The 22654-nt window shown below is 38.8% G+C and overlaps 1 protein-coding gene across 1 annotated transcript in view; it reads right to left on the bottom strand.

Moving 5' to 3' along the window:
• Positions 1–138: 138 nt before the first annotated feature.
• ALG13 (ALG13 UDP-N-acetylglucosaminyltransferase subunit) overlaps positions 139–22654 on the bottom strand; it is an 89266-nt gene continuing 66750 nt past the window's right edge. Inside the window, 4 exon segments of the mRNA XM_080652836.1 lie at positions 139–1041; positions 4025–4205; positions 6581–6621; positions 8294–8479. Coding sequence (XP_080508962.1) covers positions 776–1041; positions 4025–4205; positions 6581–6621; positions 8294–8479 — 674 coding nt within the window. The 3' untranslated portion in view covers positions 139–775.

The raw sequence follows: 22654 nt of genomic DNA, 5'->3' as shown, positions 1-22654 counted from the left end.
GGCTCTGCCAGTTCATGCTATAAATTCACATGCTTTTGCAACCCAAATACAAGTGAAAAAAACATATTAAAACAATCAAATGTCTGGTACTCTGTGTTACCATGAAAAAGCATAAATGAAGAAAATCCCACTCGTTTTAGCAATTTTAAATGCTATTTTTTATTTACTGCTAACTGTGCAAAGGATACCAATTCAATACTGTGCAGTAAAAGTTACATAAATCCAACATTAAACAATAGCATATGGGATAAATCTAAAGCAGAGCACCATGTGCCTTCGAAACTGATAAATATCACAGAACGCAACTCAGTTCAGACTATTCGTAAGAAACCCGAAGAGCTCTCATTTAATATTTTTAGTTACCCAGAAACAACTGCTCTTGATTTTGCTTTATTTTCTAGAGAAAAGTGGAAGTTAATAGAATTTTGTAGTTTAATCTGATGTGTGACATCTAAACCAAGGAAATAGTTCGTATGACTTATTCCTTTTATCAACTGACAATCTGGCTGACAGGAAGACAGCTGAATACAACTAAATATGCTCAACATGAGGCTAGTTATACATTCATCTCAATTTCCATATTCACAACCCAAAGTAATATTCCTTTATGTTAAAGTACTATTTTAAATCAAAAGATAAAAAAATCTTAAAGATGGATACAATAGTACCACTCTAACCACCTAAATCACTTACTTAAACACTAACATAGAACAGTTTAAAAAAATCAAAACAGCAAGAAAAATGGCAGTGCAAGAATACATCATACTGCTGAATCTTACATATTCCGAGGTACAAAATGAGAAGGTGAGGGAGGTGAAGCAATATAGCCAACTGGTCCAGGATTCATAGCACCAAGAATGTGAGGAGAACCACCATATGCTGCACCAATGGGATGCCAGGGGGCAACATAGGAAAACTCCGGCATAACAGGAAGGCAGGAATCAAAACCTGGCAAAGTTGGCTGCCCACAGTGATCTGTCATCACTGGATAATAGACTGTTCCATGAGGGACAGATGCAGGGTCAGCATTTGGAAAAGTACCTGAAACAAATACTGCATTTAGTACACTTTATATACAAAGATTCATTAAATAAAACTATAAATGAATGTTTTTACATGTAAAAATGAAATTAGCACTAACTATAGTAAAGATCACAGAAATTGCAGCAGGAGCAGTTTAGATATGAAATTTGACTAAAACACACTCCTAAAAGATTATATGAGCATTTCCTAATTGTAAAAAAAATTATACACACACATGTGCATGTATATAAACATGTCAAATGTATTCTACCTAGTGATAGCTATCTTTCTGGGATGATTTTTGCACCAACAGACTAAATACATAAACATTTGCTAGAATCCTTCTAGTCAACTAAATTCTAATAAGAGTTGCTCACAACCAAGTTAGCCAATAGTTTTCCAGTTTAACACATACCATCCAGATAACTATTTTGTATTACTTTTGCAATTAAAAACTCAATGTCTATATAGCCTTGTTTACACTTCAAGGTATAGTTCTGAAGGACATTTAAACATTTAAGTGCTACCTCTTGAATGTCATTAAGATCCTAGCATAAATTCAATTTAACAGCAGTTTTACTACCATGAGTCAGTTTCAGTGGAAAGAGATGTTGTGACCTTGCTATATAGTGACTATATAAATATTAAACAAAAAGGAGTCCTTCATTACTTGGGATAACTTAGATTAGCTCATTCTGTGAAATTAAGACCACCACTGTCTCATGGTTTACTATAAATAAAAAATAGCTCTATAAAAGGTATCTGGCACAAAAATGCCATAAAGGTTGATACTTTAATTTTTATTACCATGGGCCACATCACACCACCATACTAGGAATAAGATTCTATAGTGCTAATATTCCAAAACCATTAATATGCTTTAAAAAAGGGAGGAGAGAAAGGAAATTCAGATTCCTCACATGCACCAGGCACAGTATACTTATACATAAGGTCTCTATTCATTCTTATAACAACCCTGGCAAGTCAGGTATTTCCCGTTTTACAGAAAATTAGACTTAGGGAGGCTAAGTAACTTAGCCAAGATCACAACCATTGAGTAGCAGTGCTGGAATGAGAAACACATTTCGTTAGGTTAGTCCACACTATTTCGTCTTACCTCCAGCTGATTCTTTCCAAGAAGGGCCATCCAATGATCCTATTCTAAATCCTTCAAAATGCCTCCCCATCTATATTATACTGTGACATCATAGACAAAGCAACCATCCTTTTTAGTCTTGAGATTCCTTTACACTTAAAGATTGAGGATCCCAAATAGCTTTTGTTTATGTGGCTTATATTTATAAATATTTACCATATTAAGCATTAAACTGAGAAACTGAAAAATATTAATTCATGTAAAAATAAGCCCTTAATGTTAACACAAATTCTTTATGCAAAATGCGTTTATTATTCTAAACAAAAGAAAACTGTGTCATAAGTGGCATTGTTTCACACTTGTGCAAGTCTCTAATGTATGGTTTAATAGGAAACAGCTGGATTCTCATATCTGCTTCTGTATTTAATCTATTATGATATGTTGTTTTGGTTGAAGTATATGAAGAAAATCTGGCTTCATACAGATATGTACTTGGAAAAGATAAGTCTTTTAGTAAGTAGACATCACTATTGTAGATCTTCGATGCTACAACAAAACTAGGTAAGTAGTAGTTTCTTATATATCAACTAGAGGCCCGGTGCATGAAATTCGTGCACTGGGGTGGTGGTCCCCTCAGCCAGCCTGCACCCTCTCACAATCCGGGAGCCCTCAGGGGATGTCCGACTGATGGCTTAGGCTCACTCTCTGTGGGGAGCGGGACTAAGCCAGCAGTCAGACATCCCGCCACTGTCGCTGTGCTCACCAGCCATGAGTCTGGCTTCTGGCTGAGCGGCGCTCCCCCTGTGGGAGCGCACTGACCACCAGGGGGCAGCTCTTGCATTGAGCATCTGCCCCCTGGTGGTCAGTGCGCGTAATAGCGACCAGTAGTTCCACCATTCGGTCTATTTGCATATTAGCCTTTTATTATATAGGATAGCAATGCAAATTTTTCATACTTTGTTAATATGAAAATCAGTTTTATCTTGCATTTTTGATAAATCTTTTATAAAATGATGTACAGGTAACATCATGCATTGGTAACTGGGAAAATATTATTTCACTGAGTTATGCAGTTTGAGACCATAAGAATAGTTGCTTTGTCTATGAGTTCCCAAATGCTGACACCATTACATTACACATTGTAAAAAAGACATTCATTACTAGCCCCAAGCTGTTAAGGTCAGGGTGGTAGATACAAGTTTTCCAAAATTTTAACTTTCATATGAAATTTTTATCTTAGACAACAAATATTGTCAGTTGTTTTTCTTGAAGTGGCAGGCTCATGCTGTTCATTTGAGAAAATGTGTGCCAGATCCCCCAGTCTGAATAACCATTGTTTGTCTATCATTCTTTCAAGCAAAAATAGTGTCCCATGAAAAAAGTCAGCTAGTTCATCTCAGAACTCAACCTCATAAATCTTTTAAGTTAACCATATTTCAGTATGCAAAGTGCCTGATGACTTCTTCCCAGTTTTATCAAACAGAATAAGTACAATTATTCAATGACAAATATTTAATAAAAATAAAAACATCTTTGATGAAGTGAAAAAAAAAAAAGAAATCAAACTGGAATTTTTATCATGAGAGTGTGGCAGTGATGAAGTCATACATAGTTTGGTGCCCCTGCCTTGATTTGTGCTTATGTGCCAGCAGTTTTACCCACCTCTGATTTTTACACCCTTAATGCCAATATAACAGAGTGAAAGGGACAAAGAAAATATGTGTATTATGATGAATACTTCTGGCCTCATGGATCCCTTCAGAGGGTCTGAGGGAACCTATGTACAATCCTTTGAGAAAACAATGATCTAGTATTTGGACCTAACATAATATCTTAAGGCCATTATTAAATATACACAATAAAATCCAATTGTCTTTCTTCCAGGCAATCTCATTACATGCTCACCATTTGTTGATGCTTCTACCTGCACGCCATCTTGTCTCCCCACATCACTGTACAACTGAGGAACGGTCTGATCTACCAGAGTAGGTGTCTCAGTACAGATGGGATAATTCTCTACATGAAAATGCTGCTGCTGCATCTGTGGCACACAGACCATGGAGTTCCAATAGTTGTGATGATAGCACTTGGGCAAGAAAGGGAAAAAACAAACACTTTAAGAAAATGGATATTTTCTTAAAGTAGTACAGTTCCTGTCTAAAAAAAAAAAAAAAGTTGGGCTATAATTTTCAAGTGGGGTAACAATGATTTTTTTTTACCTAAAAGATATAGAAAACCTATTCTCTATTACAACTTTAAGATCTTTTGCAGCATCTGTATTTCATATTTAGACTTAGAAATTCTTTTAGGAAAGCACCTGAAGGAAATTAGAGATATACACAATGACATACATACAGAGATGCCTTTTATAGCACTATTTTCAAAAGCAAAACACATTAAACAACCTAAATATTAAACAACAGGGAACTACATGAATGAACTATGATATATCCATGATGGAACACAATGCAGGAAATTTAAAAAGTCATACTGTCAAATATTTTTTAAACGCTCATATTATTGCCCTAGCCAGTTTTGCTCAGTGGATAGAGCATCGGCCTGGGGACTAAAGGGACCCAGGTTCGATTCCAGTCAAGGGCACATGCCCAGGTTGTGGGTTTGATCCCTGGTAGGGGGCGTGCAGGAGGTAGCCAATCAATGATTCTCTCTCATCATTGATGTTTCTATCTCTCTCTCTCCCTCCCTTCCACTCTGAAATCAATCCTATATAATAAAGAGGTAATATGCAAATTGACCATCACACCCTTGCACAAGATGGCCACCCCCATGTGGCCACAAGATGGCCGCCACAAGATGACCAGCAGGGGAGGGCAGTTAGGGCAACCAGGACAGCAGGGGAGGGCAGTTTGGGGGGGACCAGGCATGCAGGGGAGGGAGGGCAGTTGGGGGGGACCAGGCCTGCAGGGGAGGGCAGTTAGGGGCAACCGGGCCGGCAGGGGAGCAGCTAGGTGTCGATCAAGCTGGCAGGGGAGTGGTTAGGGGGTGATCAGGCTGGCAGACAGAAGTGGTTAGGGGCAATCAGGCAGGCAGGCAGGCGAGCTGTTGGGAGCCAGCAGTCCCGGATTGTGAGAGGGATGTCCAACTGCCCGTTTAGGCCTGATCCTTGTGGGCCTAAAATGGCAGTCGGACATCCCCCGAGGAGTCCCAGATTGGAGAGGGTGCAGGCTGGGCTGAGGGAAACCACCCCCCGCCCCCCGTGCATGAATTTCATGCACCGGGTCTCTAGTAAAAATATGTTTAAAAACAACAAAAAACCACTCATATTATTAAAAGTTCACAAAATTACAATCATAGTCCATATTTTGTAAAATAAACTGAAAAATGTATCAAAGTATACTGTGATTATACAGATAATTTTGGTTTTCTTTATACCATAGCATTTTTCAGATGTACTACAATGAATGCTATTCCACTCAATATAAAAATTATTAATATATTTTTCTGTATTTCCTTATATTCCCATGATGTTAAATACAGGAAGAATATTTTAAAATGCTTCAGCCTTGTGGAATGAATTAGAACATTTCCACATGTGACTATAATAATCTAACATAACTGAAGTGGCAAGAAGTTTATTTTTTCAATTCTCAAAATTTCTTTTATAAAATATAGTCTCAGAGAACAAAAAAACCCCACTCCATACTCTTAATTTATAAATGTCTGGCAGTTGGAGAAGATAATTTTCTGGAAATTATATGTCCAAGGTTTTAAGGAAATCAGTGTCTGGGAATATTAACTACTCTGAGCATTATCCAGGAGACTATCTAGATTACTATCTGCCAAATATTAAGATGCATCATTACTTTTCAGGAAATATACCATCTTGTTATGTCAGAAGACAAGTGTATCTCAGGGGGAAAATGATCCCTGAAAGAATAAAATAAAAGAGGCCTTACCTGAAATCAAGGACACCTTTCAGTGATATTAAGGTATTTGTCAGTATCCACATTTTACAACTCAGGGGAGTGGTGAAAATCAAGTGTTTTGCAAATATCTATGAATATGCAAGTGCTTAAAAATATTACAGTTCTTAAATGTCTGAATTTGTCAGGTTACTTTTCACATGAAATCCAGAAATAGCCATAAAAATATTTTAAGCAGGATAAATAACCCAACTATTATTTTGAGACAGAAAACCATAGTGAAGTGTTGGCACATGATGTTAAATATGGAGGCCAATATGTGCTAAAGTTGTACTGCTTAGAGTCTCTGCTCACCACAATTTAACAACTATATTATAAGAGAAACAGAAGCACTAGGAGGCTAAAGTAGAAAAGTGACCTATATCATCTTCAGAGATATTTTATAACAACAGAAATAAAACTTTTAGGGCCTTCACAATATTCGTGACTCTGAAAGTTCAAGAGTCTGATTATCAAAACAGCATCTACTGTATTTTTAATAAAGAGTTTATAAAAGCAATTTTAACAGGACTCTTACCTGCAATCCCAGATTGAAATAGTACTGCAAAACTTTTGTATCTAAAATTAAAATTTTTAATTTTAGTGACTAGATAATATAAACAATTAGAACTACCATTTAAAAGCTTTTCTGTTTAAGTATTAAGGTAGATAACTAACATAGTCTCCCGACATCAACTCACCACTCAAATCTACCTTACAGTAAATGACCATTTACCTACAACTACAGGTAAGGTCATTTTCTGATCCAAGGTTTAAATCACCAAATATATATTCTATTTCTATACTTAATATTAGCAAATATTATAGAAATGCCACTCTACTAATATTTAAGAAGAATCCGGTAAAGGCATTTTCTTGCTCATCCCAAGGCTAAAATTTTACTTCAATACAAATGTACTACTTAAGCAATCATATTGGTTCTCAGATGATGAAGCTACTACATAGTACAAATTAAATGCTCTATTAATACTGAGATATAAGTGATGCCTATGGAGATAACTACTACTTACAAAGTAATTTACTTTGGTTTTAGTTAACACGACTAACCACCAGTAGAACTCCAAAAAGAGGAGGTAATGAGCAAGGTAACTCAAAATAAGTTAAATTATAAGGTGATAAAATTTCTCCAGATATCATATATCCATAGCAATATTATTTACAATAGAAAAAAGTGAAAACAACCCAAATGTCTATCAACCAATAGATAATAAAATGTGGTGTTATCCATACAATGGAACATTAGTCAGCCATAAAAAGAAATGAAGCACTAATACATGATACACTGTTAACAAAATAGGAAATTAAGAAGAGTTAATATTTTATATGGCCTGGAGAGAAGAAAGAAGGGAGATAAAGATGAGTACTTCATCATAGTCAGGTTTTAAGTGAAAGTAAGAAAGCCAAGGGAAAATGACTACCAAGTAGCTAGAGACAAGTACCTGAAACTTCAAAGGCCAGGGTTAGATAGATTTAGGAATAATCTACATAAAGGTGATACTGAAATTTTAAGGCACAGAAAAAGAACAGAATAGAGTTGAAGATGATATTGGTGACTACCTTAGGGGCTGGAAAAAAAAATAACAAAATAGAATAGAGAAGCAGCTAGAAAATTCAAGAGAATGTTATAGCAAAGAAAGTATAAAGCTACAAACAATTTTCAACTACAATTCTCTTTTGAGAAACACTGCCAAACTGAGGGGTAACAAAGAACATCCAATGGAAAGCTACTCCTTAGTTTAATTATAGAAACAAGTATACATGGCTGAGATCCAAGGCATATTAGACCCCTAATTCCTAAAAAAACAAAAACAAAACAATCTTATTCCAAGTCTTGAAAATTCAGTTGGAATCCCAAATATTAAATGTCAAAGATCATAAAAATTTCATATATTTGTGGTAAGAATTTAAGAAAATGGAGAAAATTTTGATTCCTGCTTCTCAAGAAAAACAGTTGAGAGAGCAAAGACATCAAGTTGAGAATCTTCTCCAAGGCAGACACAGCTACCAAAAAGGTGTAGCAGGAGTGAACTCAACCATCTACTTCTTGATTATGCAGAAGATATTCTCAGCTTTCAGTTGCTCCTTTCCTTAGTCACTTACTTAGCATTATGCTCTCAAGTCAATTTCCTTTTGGTCCCCCACCCTACTCCTATTGGTTAAACAGAGTTATACTCTAAAAAAAAAATCCCAGATGTAAATAACCCTTATCCAAGTCTCAAAATCCACTCACCTTGAGGCAGATCACTGCCACTTGGATCACAGGAATAAGGTGGAGGTGGTGGTGGTAAGTTTGAAGCCTCTCCCACCTCAAGAGGAAAAGGAGGAGGTAGAGGAGGAGGAAATGGAGGTGGTGGCAGAGGCGCAGCAACAGCAGGCACATGAGCAGTGAGGTATGGATAGGATGGTGAAATAATCACTAAAAAGGAAACAAAACATAAAGTAAGTTCATCTATTTCTTCTGTGTCACAGCATGGTCAAATGGCTCAAATTCTTATGGTTTGACTTAAAAACCAAAACTTGGAAGATGAATTGCTCTATATTCTCTTAGACATGCCAGCTGAAAACTAGTTCATTACAGGTCATTTTCAGTTCAGGAAATTACTTGAAATTAGAAGGAAAAACTGGAAATTTCAGAACTTTGACTATCAAGACTGAGAACATCAGCTAACAGATACATAAAATATCAGTAAAGCAAAAGTTTTACTTCAGCTTAATAAAAAGTTAAAGATGTTGTCAGCCATCGGAAATTCTTAGTCAAATCACAAGATGCAGAAGCTAATAAGAGAGACTAATTTGCACAGACTACAGATTTAGGTAATATTTGAAGGTTTCTATTTTATAGCATCAGAGGAGTATCAGGACAGGCTAGGTAAAATATGTTATCCCTGTAACTTTCTTTTTTTTAAATTTATCTTTATAGTTGAAAGTATTATAGATGTCCCCTTTGTTTTTTTATTTTTCTCATTGACCCCTTCCACCTCTCACCCATCCCTCCCAAGCTTTTATCACACTATTGTCTGTGTCCATGGGCTATGCATATCCTATCTAATAAAAGAGTAATATGCAAATTGACCATCACTCCAACACACAAGATGGCTGCCCCCATGTGGTCAAAGATGGCTGCCCCCATGTGGACACAAGATGGTCACCACAAGATGGCCAGCAGGGGAGGGTAGTTGGGAGGGACCAGGCCTGCAAGGGAGGGCCGTTGGGGGAGATCAGGCCAGCAGGGGAGGGCAGTTAGGGGTGACCAGGCCTGCAGGGGAGGGCACTTAGGGGTGATCAAGCCTGCAAGGGAAGGCAGTTGGGGGGAACCCAGGCCTGCAGGGGAGAACAGTTGGGGGACACCAGGCCAGCAGGGGAGGGCAGTTAGGGGTGACCAGGCCTGCAGGGGAGGGCAGTTAGGGGTGACCAGGCCTGCAGGGGAGGGCAGTTAGGGGCAAACAGGCTGGCAGGGGAGCAGTTAGGCATCAATCAGGCTGGCAGGGGAGTGTTTAGGGGGTGATCAGGCTGGCAGGCAGAAGCGGTTAGGGGCAATCAGGAAGGCAGGCAGGCAAACAGTTGGGAGCCAGCAGTCCTGGATTGTGAGAGGGATGTCCAACTGCCCGTTTAGGCCCGATCCTAACGGGCAGTCGGACATCCCTCGAGGGGTCCCAGATTGGAGAGGGTGCAGGCTGGGCTGAGGGACACCCCCCCCCCGTGCACAAATTTTGTGCACCGGGCCTCTAGTACTATATAATAAAGACCTAATATACAAATGGTCATCAAGCCCTCGCGCCCTTACGCCGGGGCCAGGGGATCTGAGGCTGTGCCCCCGCCTGGTGCCAGGCTGGGGGACCTGAGGCTTCGCCCCCCACCCGGTGGGGCTTGACAGGGGAACTGAGGCCACATCCCCCGCCCCAGCGCCGGGGGACCTGAGGCAGGGCTGGGGGACCTGAGGCCGCATCCCCCCCAGCGAGGCTTGACGGCAGACCTGAGGCTGAGCCGCCTGCCCGGCCCCAGGCTGGGGGAGCTGAGGCTGCACCCCCCACTCTGTGGGGCTTGACGGGGGTGGGGTCAGGCGGGTCTAGGTCTCGCGTGATTTTGAGGCCCACGCATGGGCGGGGACTTAACTCTGGGTCCCGTGGCGCATCCCAGACTCTGAAAGGAGGGAGATTGTCATATACATTTTACTAATTTTCTTTCATCTCTGACACTTCTATTAAAGAGAAAGAGCAAATAGCAATATTAAAATATTTCCTCTAATTAATTCCCTTTTAATGTGTACGAGTTTCGTGCACTGGGCCACTATTATGCATATATTTTCCCAAGTTAATATCTCTCCCCCACCTCCACCCTTTAACTTTGTATACTTGTTACTATAGTTTAAAATACTCACTTAGGACTTTTAAAGTTTTTGATATGAGAAATTAAATAATAATTATATTTAAATATTAATACATTCCTCTATGATAAAAAAGGAAACAATATGGTTCCAACCTAGTAAAAATAAGTGTGTGTGTGTGTGTGTGTGTGTGTGTGTGTATGCCAGATAAGTCTGTTAAATTTTTTGACAAAACATGAATGATATAACCCCCTTCAAGTTTAATTGAACATTTTAGCCAACTTAGAAATCCAAGTACTTCCTTCTATGCATATCTTTTTAAAAAACATACATAGAAACTTAGGCACTTTGCTGGCTCTTTTCTTTTCTAAATTATAAAAACGGTAGCCATTTGAAAAGCCTAATATTGATTTGTATGTCCATATTTTGTAACTGATTCCCTATGTAGAATTAATTTTGAAACTTGAAAACTTCCAGATTTAACCAATTTATGAATAACATTTCAACTAGCTTCCTTAAACACTAACCCCTCCGAGGTATTTACTGTGTAATAACCGATTCATTTTTAAGAACTTTAAGTAACCAATGATCTTTACTTCTGTTAATCAGTGTCACTTCCAAGAAGAAAAACTATTCTGTTGTGAAAAATGTTCTTCTTTTTTAAAATTTAATTTAAAAATTTCCATCACCATTTATCCCCTCTATGCCCTCTTCCACCTCCACTGACCCCACTGTTGTTCAGGTCCATGAGTTCTTTCACTTTTTTGCTCAATCCCTCACCCTCAATACACCTGTACACACCCCTACACAAACACACACAGAGACAGATACACCCCCTGAGCAAGCAGTCTATCTATGAGTCCGTTTCTATTTTGCTTGGTAGTTCAGATTGTTCATTAGATTCTACATGAGTGAAAACATATGGCACTTGTCTTTCTCTGACTGGCTTATTTCACTTATAAACAGCTCTTAATTCTTAAGGTTACTAATAGCAGTTTAGAATTATATGAAACTAGAGGCCCAGTGCACAGATTCAGGCACTGGTGGGGTCCCTTAGCCTGGCCTGTGCCCTCTCGCAATCCGGGACTCCTTGGGGGGTGGGAGAGCCAGTTTCGGCCCTATCCCCACAGGCCAGGTTGAGGGACCCCACCGGTGCACGATACCTCTAGTATGCATATAAGATCTTTGGTTAATCTCTTCCCAACCCCCTTTCCCCCCTTCCCTCTGAGATTCATCAGTCTGTTCCACGTTTCCATGCCTGTGGTTTCCGCTCCTGTGCCCCCTGGTGGTCAGTGCATGTCACAGCTACTGGCTGGTCAGCTGGTCACTTAGGCTTTTATATATATCGATTACCTGCAACTACTTAAGGTTCTTACACTGTAAGCATTGTTCCTTTACCTAAGACAAATTCAGTTTTATTATAGCTTAGTATTTTTTTAAAAATGTACCTGATGTTAAACACTACGTACTTTCTGCATTGCCCAGACATTATTATTACAAGGAGATAGTTCTTCTGTCTTTTATTTATTTTATTTTACTTTTTTTTCTCTATTGATTAAGGTATTACATATGTGTCCTTATTCCCCCATTGCCCCCCACCCCCAGCTCATGCCCTCACCCCCCCTGGTATCTGTGTCCATTGGTTATGCTTATATGCATGCATACAAGTCCTTTAGTAGTTCTTCTGTCTTTTAGACTAAATAGTACAGTATTGTCAAGATAATGGGGCGACTTAAATAGATAGAAATAAATAATCTGGTTTTGTGAGTTTGTTTGTAAAAATGAAAGTAATTTTGGTTTGTTCTCATAATAGATGGTTTGTTTGTAAAAATGAAAGTAATTTTGGTTTGTTCTCATAATAGATGGTTTTAAGTAAGTTTTATCCATTCAGAACTGTTTGTTTTTATGGACAAAAAAGAAGATGGTTTCTTATTTGGTTGTATATGTCTTAAGTAAATATTTAAAGTAACAACCAAACGTTATTAGAATTATTCCTTTAGCATTTATCATTTTTAACTATTTTATTTGTGTGAAATTTTAGTCAAAAGTGGTCGAGATGTTAACAATATTCTTTGAAAGACTAAAGGGTTTATAAATGTTTGAGTTATCACACAAAGGCTAATTTCTAAAAAAAATAAAAAAATATTTAATTTTTCTAAAAAATAAAACGAAGTAATTCAATTACTAAGTTTTATTAATGGGTTAACTACACTATAATTTTTAACTCTAAGAAGTACACGAAGTTTAGTCTCATTGTTCAATAAAGATGTTTAAATTCAGAGTTTTAGAAAACTTAGTACAGCAACTGTCCACACAAGCTGAATATATTATTCTGGTAATTTAGCTGGAGAAATTTCAGGCCAAGTATTAGGAATAACCCACATTTTTTCATTTACCGATATAAATATTAATGATACAATTACCTATACCCTTTATACAGTTGCAGGCTAAGAGTAAAAGTAGGTCTGTTTCTTAGGGTAATTTAAAACTTGATAAAAGCTGTTTGGGGGTGATTCTTTCTTGACTATAGAGGTTATACAACTCTATTCATTTTCAAAACACATAGAACTGGGCACTAAAAAAATAAATTTTACTATATATACACTGAGTGGCCAGATTATTATGATCTCTGAACGCATAATAATCTGGCCACTCTGTGTGTGTGTGTGTGTGTGTGTGTGTGTGTGTGTGTGTGTGTATGTATGTATGTATGTATGAGGCCCAGTGCATGAATTCGTGCATGGGTGGGGTCCGGCCAGCTGGCCAGGGGGAGAGGACACAGGCAGTTGGCCGGCCTGGCTGCTGGTCGAACTCCTGGTCGAGGAAACAATTTGCATATTAGCCTTTTATTATATAGGATATACACTGAGTGGCCAGATTATGCGTTCAGAGATCATAATAATCTGGCCATTCAGTGTAAAGTAAAGAGTAAATTTTAAAAATTTGCTCAACTAACTGTTTTGAAGTTTTGTCATGCATGCGTAAGTCTACATAAGTCGAGGTTTTGGAGGAGGAATTTAATTTTTAGAGTATCTCCAAATGCTCTAAAGCAGGGGTCCTCAAACTTTTTAAACAGGGGGCCAGTTCACTGTCCCTCAGACCATTGGGAGGGCCGGACTATAGTTTAAAAAAAAAACTATGAACAAATTCCTATGTGCACTGAGGGCCCAGGACGAGTTGGCTGCTAAGCAGGACAGGCAGCGGCACCCGGCGGGCCGGATAAATGTCCTCGGCAGGCCGCATGTGGCCTGCGGGCCGTAGTTTAAGGATGCCTGCTCTAAAGGCTTTATGAATTTGCTTTCTATAAAATAACTAGAGGCCCGGTGCATGAAATTCATACACTCAGAGGTGGTCCCTCAGCACGGCCTGTGCCCTCTCACAGTCCGGGAGCCCTTGCGAGGAGTGGGCCTAAGCCGTCAGTCAGACATCCTTGGCACTGCCACGGAGGTGGGAGAGGCTCCCTCCACTGCTGCCGTGCTTGCCAGCAATGAGCCCGGCTTCTGGCTGACTGGCGCTCCCCCTGTGAGAGCGCACTGACCACCAGGGGTCAGCTCCTGTGTTGAGCGTCTGGCCCCTGGTGGTCAGTGCATGTCATAGCGACCAGTTGTTCTGCCATTCAGTCGATTTGCATATTATCCTTTTATTATATAGGATGACTTATTTAACAAAGCTCCACTCTTCTTCCTTTTAAACTAGCACTCAAATCATATGTAAAAAAAGGAAATGACACAAAGCAACAAATGAACAAACAAAACAAACTCAAAGACACAGACAACAGTATGGTGGTTACCAGAGGAAGAGGGGGGAATGAAGAGTGTAAAGGCAGTCAAATATATGGTGACTGAAGGCAACTAGACTTTGTTTGAACACACAATGCAACAATATACAAATGACTTATTAAGAAACTGGACACCTCAAACTTATATAATGTTAGTAACCAATGTTACCCCAATAAATTTAATTTTTCAAAAAGCCAATGAAGTAAGTGCAATTAGCTAAAGATAGTAGAATGCAATTATGATCATTAGGTAAAAACCAACTACTAGACATATAAGCAGTTAAATACGTTTTTATGGGCCTGAGAGGATACAAGGCAGAAAACATTTGGAGATTACTTTTTCTCAATTCATCGTCCTTTAAATGCATATTACGATAAGCCCCATAATAAAAAAGCTTTTATAATTTCCAGTTGTTCTAGATTTGTATGAGCATTTGATTTGCAGTCTTAATAGGGCTCCATAGCTTAATAGGTATAGTTCAGGGATGGCTCCAGAACAATGGAAACAAACTTTTCTAAAATATTAATGGAAATCAACATAATTCACTCTAAATACTTACTAGGTGTACCAATTAATAATGTGGATTTTTTTCAATAGATGGAGTTACACATATACTGATAGATATGCGATTTGAAATGTATGCTATTTTGTTGTATTGACAACAAGCTTCAAAACTTCATATGTCAAATTTGCTGAAGGTGTTATCATAGATATTTTTACGCTTAAAAAACCGTCAAATTTCATGCCAAAAAAAGGGAATTTGCGGTAAGTTTTAATTCATTACTTTATTTTGAAGAAAAAGTTATCGTATACTTCAGGAAGCTTATGGTGAAGATGCTCCATCTCAAGACACTTGTGAACACTGGTTTAAATGCTTTAAAAGTGATGATTTCGATGTGAAAGACAAAGAAAGTCCAGGTCAACCGAAAAAGGTTGAAGACCAACAATTATAAGCATTATTGGATGAAGATGCATGTCAAACTCAAAAACAACTTGCACAAAGATTAAACGTTGCTCAGCAAACAATTTCTGATCATTTACAAGCAATGGGAAAGATTTTAAAGAAAGGAAAGTGGGTGCCACATCAACTGAACATAAGACAAATGAAAAACTGAAAAGTCATCAGTAAAATGTTGCTTCAACGGCACGAAAGAAAGTCTTTTTTGCATTGAATTGTGACTGGCGATGAAAAGTGGATTTATTCTGAGAATCCCAAACACACAAAATCATGGGTTAAACCAGGTCAATCATCAACATCAAGTGCAAGGCCAAATCGCTTCGGAAAGAAGACAACGCTCTGCGTTTGGTGGGATCAGGAAGGTGTGGTATATTATGAGCTTCTAAAACCAGGTGAAACCGTTAATACTGATTGTTACCAACAACAAATAATCAATTTGAACCACGCTTTGTGGTGAAATGACCAGAATGTGCCAGAAGACACAGCAAAGTAATTTTGCTTCATGATGGTGCACCATCACACACTTCAAAAGCAGTTAAAGAGACGTTAAAAGATCTTGCCTGGGAAGTATTAACCCACCCGCCATATTCACCAGACCTTGCTCCTTCAAATTACCACTTGTTCTGATCGATGGCACACTAACTTTCTGAGCAGCACTTCAAAACGTATGAAGAAGTAGAAAATTGAGTCTCTGAATGGTTTGCCTCAAAACAAGAAAATTTCTACTGGGACGGTATCCACAAATTACCTAAAAGATGGGGGAAACGTGTAGCTAGCGATGGAAATTATTTTGAATGAAGCACTTTTGATGTTTCTCTTGAAATTATCGTATTTTCTTTGATTACAAAATCCAACATTATTAACCGGTACACCTAGTATTTCCCCTGACTCTGTTTCTGCAGTCTGCTTCAGGACATTTTACTTTTACTTTATTTTAATATGTTTTTATTGATTTTTAGAGCAAGAGGAAGGACGAGGGATAGAGAGCTAGAAACATCAATTAGAAAGTTCATCAATCCACTGCCTCCTGTAAGTCCCCCACAGGGGACCCGGTAATGTGCCCTGACCAGGAAATTAAACTGTGACCTCTCAGTTCCTGGGTCAATGCTCAACAGCTGAGCCACATGGGCAGGGCTGCTTCAGGACATTTTACAACAAAACATGAACATATATAGCAAGAACTGGCTTCTTAGAGATCAAAGGGCATGGCCAAGACTAAGATGCAGTGAGGTGCAAAATTTAAGGGCCACCAAATTAATGTAAAAAAATCCATGATTAATAAAATATCAAAATTCTAAAAGGCCCTGGCCAGGTGACTCAGGTGATTGGAGTGTCCTCCTGTACACCAAAAGGCTGCAGATTCGATCCACAGTCAGGGCTTGTACAGGAGGCAATCAATGTTTTTCACACTGATGTTTCTTCTTCTTTCTTCCTCCTTTCTCCTCCTCCTTCCTCCTTTCTCCTCCTCCTTCCTCCTTTCTTCTCCTCCTTCCTTTCTCCTCCTCGTTCTCCTTCCTCCTCCTCGTTCTCCTCCTCATTCTCCTTTTCCTTCTCTCTCTCTCCGTCTCTGCCCCCCCCCAAAAAAAATCAATAACAACATATCCTCTGGTGAGGATTAAAAAAGAAAATTCTAAAATACAGGATTATCAGCCTGCACTGGCATGACATAACCTTAAGAGTGAATCCCTTTCTCAGTTCACCCTAGGCCTGGCCCACAGATCCTGTCTTTAGGGCAAGTGAGTCACTAGTCTGTCCCTGGCAAAAGCCTATGAAACAGTAGCCAAAAGTCAGTTATAACAGGATTTGATGCCTATTAAGAGTCTCATAGTAAAGACAATCATGGCATCTAGTTACCTGGCAGATAGGAAGTAACTTGCAGGGGGATGGGATGGGCTGCTAGAAGACAGTCACATGAATAACAATAGAAAACATAAGTTGTTTCATCTAGTGGGGAACCATTTTTTCTGCCAAGGGCCATTTGGATACTTAGAACACCATTTGAGAGCCATATAAAATTACAGTAGGTCCTCGGGTTACGCTGGAGATCCCTTCCTAGGGCAGGAAGTAACACGATTTTCGCTGTAAGTCAGAACCCACCTACATAAGCACCTATGTCACTCACATGGAGCACATACACAGCAGTAATTAAGTGAAATAGTAAAAAAAATTTAGAAGAATGATAACAATTCCTGACCTTTACTTGTGGTAAATAAATAATAACAAACATAAAGCACATATGTACATATGTCAAAATGACGCAACTTTTTTTTTTATAAATAAATGGGAGATGGCGATGTAACCATGAAACGATGTACGTCGAGTCCAAAGTAACCTGAGGACTGCCTGTATTAACTTAAAAATTAGTCTGCTATATTTGGTTAAACATTTAATTAACTCAGCCCTAATGCCTTGGCAGGGCCAGACCAAATGATTTCAGAGGTCTTATATGGCCCAAGGGCCAGATATTCCCCTCCCCTGATCTAGAGGATTGATAAAGAGTAACTAAAAAGCATCATCCCCTGGTAGAATTATAATTGAAGTTCATAAGTGACTCAAAGAATGAAAAGTAACATAAATGAAGGCAGTATACATTTTCAGAAATACCTATACAGAACACAAATTTGGCATTTATAGTAAGCATTCAATGATTCTATATAAATGAGGCATTACAATGCTTGATTCACCTGTCACTTGATTTTTTAAAGCTCAGAAGTCTTATGGAAGCAGACAGCCAACACCTTCCCCTACAATTAATCCCAAAGTAGTACAACTAGGGTCTACATTAACATTTACAATGAAAATTTTGTATGGTCATTAATTAACATATATTGCATGTTTTTGTTCCAGACATTGGTCTACTGAGAACTTATTTTTAAATTATAAGTGAAACAGATACAGAAAATAAATCAAATGAATTATTTTAAGGTAGACAGTATCCAGGTCAATAAATAAAACTAGACCAGCCACTCCAGAAAACTTCCATGCTCCTTATCCCAATTACAAAACCTCTCCCTCGACCATAATTAACCATTACCCTGACTTTCATAGTAATCACTTCCTATATTTTCTTTTTTTATTATTACAGATATCTCCCATTTTCCCTCTTACCCGCCTTCCTCACAGCCCCTACCCCCTACCCAGTGTTCACTACACTACTGCCCGTGTCCATGGGCTATGCATATAAGTATATAAATTCTTTGGTTTATCTTTTCTTGTCCCCCCAACCCCACATTGAGGTATGTCAGTCTGTTCCATGCCTCCATGCTTCAGGTATTATTTTGTTGGTCAATTCAGTTTGTTCATTATATTCCACAAATAAGATCATGTGTTATTTGTTTTCTTCAGTTTGGTTTATTTCACTTAGCATAATATTTTCTAGGTCCACCCATGCTGGCCCAATGGGTAACAGATCCCTATTTTATTTTAAAATATTTTTATTGATTTCAGAGAGCAAGGGAGGAGAGAGAAACATCGATGAGAGAGAATCATTGATCAGCTGCCTCCTGCATGCCCACAATGGGAATTGAGCTTGCAAACTGGGCATGTGCCCTGACTGGGAATTGAACCGTGACCTGCTGGTTCATAGGTTGACACTCAACCAATTAGCCACATTGGCTAGCACGATCTTTCTTTTTTTGCGGCTACATAGTATTCCATAATGTAAATGTCCCACAACTTTTTTATCCATTCATCTACTGATGGGCACCTGGGCTATTTCCACATCTTAGCTATTGTAAATAACGCTGCTATGAACATAGGGGTGAATTTGTTCTTTCTGAATTGGTATTTTGGGGTTTTTAGGATATATTCCCAGAAGTGAGCATGCTGGATCAAATGGAAGTTCCACTTTTAGTTTTTTGAGAAAACTCCATACTGTTTTCCTTAGTGGCTGTGCCCCTCTGCATTCACACCAGCAGTGAACTAGTGTAGCCTTTTCTTCACATTCCCACCAGCACTTGTTGATTTTTTGAGGATAGGCATTCTGATAGGAATGAATGATATCTCATTGTGGTTTTAATTTTTTTTATTTTAAATAAATTTTATTTATTTTTATTGTTTAAAGTATTACATATATTAGTACATAATCTCCTTTTTTTCCCCATTGACCTTCCCCCAGCCTGCCCTACCCCCTGTCGCAAACCCTCATCCCATCCCACCAGTGTCTTGTGTCCATTGGTGTGCTTATATGCATGCATACAAGTCCTTTGGTTGATCTCTTTCCCCCCCACACTCCCCAACACTCCCCAGCCTTCCCGCTGTAATTTGAGAGTCTGTTCGGTGCTTTACTGCCTCTGTATCTATCCTTTTATTCATCAGGTTATAATGTTCTTTATTTTCCATAAATGAGTGAGATCATGTGGTATTTTTTTTTCATTACCAAGCTTATTTCAGTTAACACAATGCTCTCCAGGTCCATCCATGCTGCTGCAAATGGTAAGAATTCCTTCTTTTTTAAAGCAGCGTAGTATTCCATTGTGTAGATGTACCATTGTTTTCTAATCCACACATCTGCTGATGGGCATTTAGGCTGTTTCCAAATCTTAGCCATGGTGAATTGTGCTGCTATGAACATAGGGGTGCATATATCCTTTCTGATTGGTGTTTCTAGTTTCTTGGGATATATTCCTAGAAGTGGGATTATTGGGTCAAATGGGAACTCCATTTTTAGTTTTTTCAGGAAATTTCATACTGTTCTCCACAGTGGCTGCACCAGTCTGTATTCCCACCAATAGTGCATGAGGGTTCCTTTTTCTCTGCATCCTTGCCAGCACTTGTCGTTTGTTGATTTGTTGATGATTGCCATTCTAACAGGTGTGAGATGGTACCGCACTGTTGTTTTGATTTGCATCTCTTGGATAATTAGTGATTTTGAGAATGTTTTCATGTTTCTCTTGGCCTTCCTTCTGTCTTCTTTCGAAAAGATTCTATTTAGGTCCGTTGCCCATTTTTTTAATTAGATCATTTATCTTCCTTTTATTAAGTTCTATAAGTTGCCTGTAGATGTCGGAGATTAAACCTTTATCAGTGATAACATTTGCAAATATGTTCTCCCATACAGTGGGGTTTCTTGTTGTTTTGTTGATGGTTTCTTTTGCTATACAAAAGCTTTTTATTTTGATGTAGTCCCATTTGTTGATTTTCTCTTTAGATTCCATTACCCTAGGAGCAGTATCAGTAAAGAAATTGCTTCAGCATATGTATGCAATTTCTCTGCCTGTGGATTCCTCTAGTATTTTTATGGTTTCCCATCTTATGTTTAAGTCCTGTATCCATTTTGCGTTTATTTTTGTGTATGGCGTAAGTTGGTGGTCTAGTTTCATTTTCTTTGCATGTATCTGTCCAATTTTCCCAACACCATTTATTGAAGAGACTGTCTTGACTCCAATGTATGTTCATGCCTCCTTTGTCAAATATTAATTGAGCAGAGTGGTTTGGGTCGATATCTGGATTCTCTATTCTATTCCATTGATCTATATGTCTGTCCTTGGGCCAGTACCAGGCTGTTTTGAGAACAGTAGCTTTGTAATACAGCTTGAAATCTGGTATTGAGATCCCACCTACTGTGTTCTACTTTCTCAGGATTGCTGTGGCTATTCAGGGTCTTTTTAATTCCAGATGAATTTTTGGAGAGTTCTTTCTAGGTCTATGAAATATGCCATTGGGAAAGAGGACAAATGGCGGTGGAATAGACAGACGAGTTCCGAGCCTTGTCCCGGAGCAGAAAGAAAGAACAGCTGAGGGTCGCACAAGGAGTGTTTATTGGCAAGTTAAGGGACAGCTAAACTACAGAAGAAGGTGGGGGACTGCTAGACGGGGTTCCCCTGACCTGGCAGCCCCCACTGCGGCTGGGTCCCTTCCCGGAGCTGCGGGCTTGGACTTGGAGTTTGCGCAATCTTGAACAGGAAAGTGGAGCTTATCGGAAGCCTGAGAATCCACAACTGCGGCACCCACGGAACAGCTGCGAGCCCCAGAACACCGGTCCCCAATTGGCGCAAACACACAGATTCAGAGGAGCTCTACACTCCACCACAGAAAGGTCAGATTTCGCCTGGGATAAGGAGAGAGAGAACTACATAACCAGACAGCCAGAGAAGCGAGACCATGGGGAGACAAAGAAACAGCCCGCATATGAAAGAAAAGCAGGCATCACCAGAAAAGGAAGTAAACAAAATGGATGCAAGAAACCTTCCAGAGAAAGAATTCAGAGTAATGGTCATAAGGTGGCTGAAAAGAATGGAAGACAAATTCGACAATATGAGCAAGAACCAAGATGCAATGAAGAAGAACCAAGAAGAAATGAAAAATGACATTGCTGCTGTAAAGAACTCAATAGAAAGCATCAAGAGTAGACTAGAAGAAGCAGAGGACTGCATCAGTGAGCTAGAAGACAAGATGGGAAAAAATACCCAAGTAGAGCAACTTCTAGAAAAAAAAATTAAAAGGCAGGAGGAGAGCCTAAGGGAACGTTGGGACAACACAAAACAAAACAACATCCGCATAATCGGGATTTCAGAAGGAAAGGAAGCTGAGCAAGGAATAGAAAACCTCTTTGAAAAAATAATGACAGACCATTTCCCTGATATAGGGAAGAAAATACCGACACAAATCCAAGAAGCTCACAGAGTCCCAAGCAAAATGAACCCCAAAAGACCGACGCCAAGGAACATTATAATTAAATTGGCGAACACCAAAAACAAAGTAAGAATCTTAAAAGCGGCAAGAGAGAGAAAGAAAGTTACATACAAAGGAACCCCCATCAGACTAGGAACTGATTTCTCAACAGAAAATCATCAGGCCAGAAGAGAATGGAATGAAATATACAAAGTCATGCAAAGGAAGGGTCCGAATCCAAGAATACTGTACCCAACAAGGCTATCAATCAATATTGAAGGTGAAATCAGGAGCTTCAAAGACAAAAAAGGACTAAGGGTACGTATTACCACCAAACCAGCAATGCAAGAAATGCTAAAGGGTCTGCTGTAAAAATAAAAAATAGGAAACGAAGAAGGAACACAGGGGTAATGAATAGGAATGGCGACAAATAAGTACCTATCAATAATAACTTTAAATGTAAATGGATTAAATGCCCCAATCAAAAGACATAGGGTACCGGATTTGATAAGAAAACAAGACCCATATATCTGCTGTCTACAAGAAACCCAACTCAGAAAAAAAGACGCACACAGACTGAGGATGAAGGGATGGAAAAAGGTTTTCCAGGCAAATGGAATTGGAAAAAAAAAGCTGGGGTAGCAATACTTATATCTGACAAATTAGATCTCAAAGTGAAGGACATAACAAGAGATAAGGAAGGCCACTTCATAATACTAAAGGGAGCAATCCAACAAGAAGAAATAACTCTGGTAAACATATATGCACCCAATACAGGAGCACGCAAATACATAAAAAAACTCCTGGAGGATATCAAGGGAGAGATTGACAGCAATACAATCACAGTAGGAGACTTTATACCCCACTAACACCATTGGACAAATCCTCTAAACAAAAAATCAGCAAAGAAACATCAAT

Source organism: Plecotus auritus, assembly GCF_963455305.1.
Source record: "Plecotus auritus genome assembly, chromosome: X".
Taxonomy (NCBI): Eukaryota; Metazoa; Chordata; class Mammalia; order Chiroptera; family Vespertilionidae; genus Plecotus; species Plecotus auritus.
Note: the sequence above shows the minus strand (reverse complement) of the source record. Positions and strands in the feature narration are given on the sequence as shown.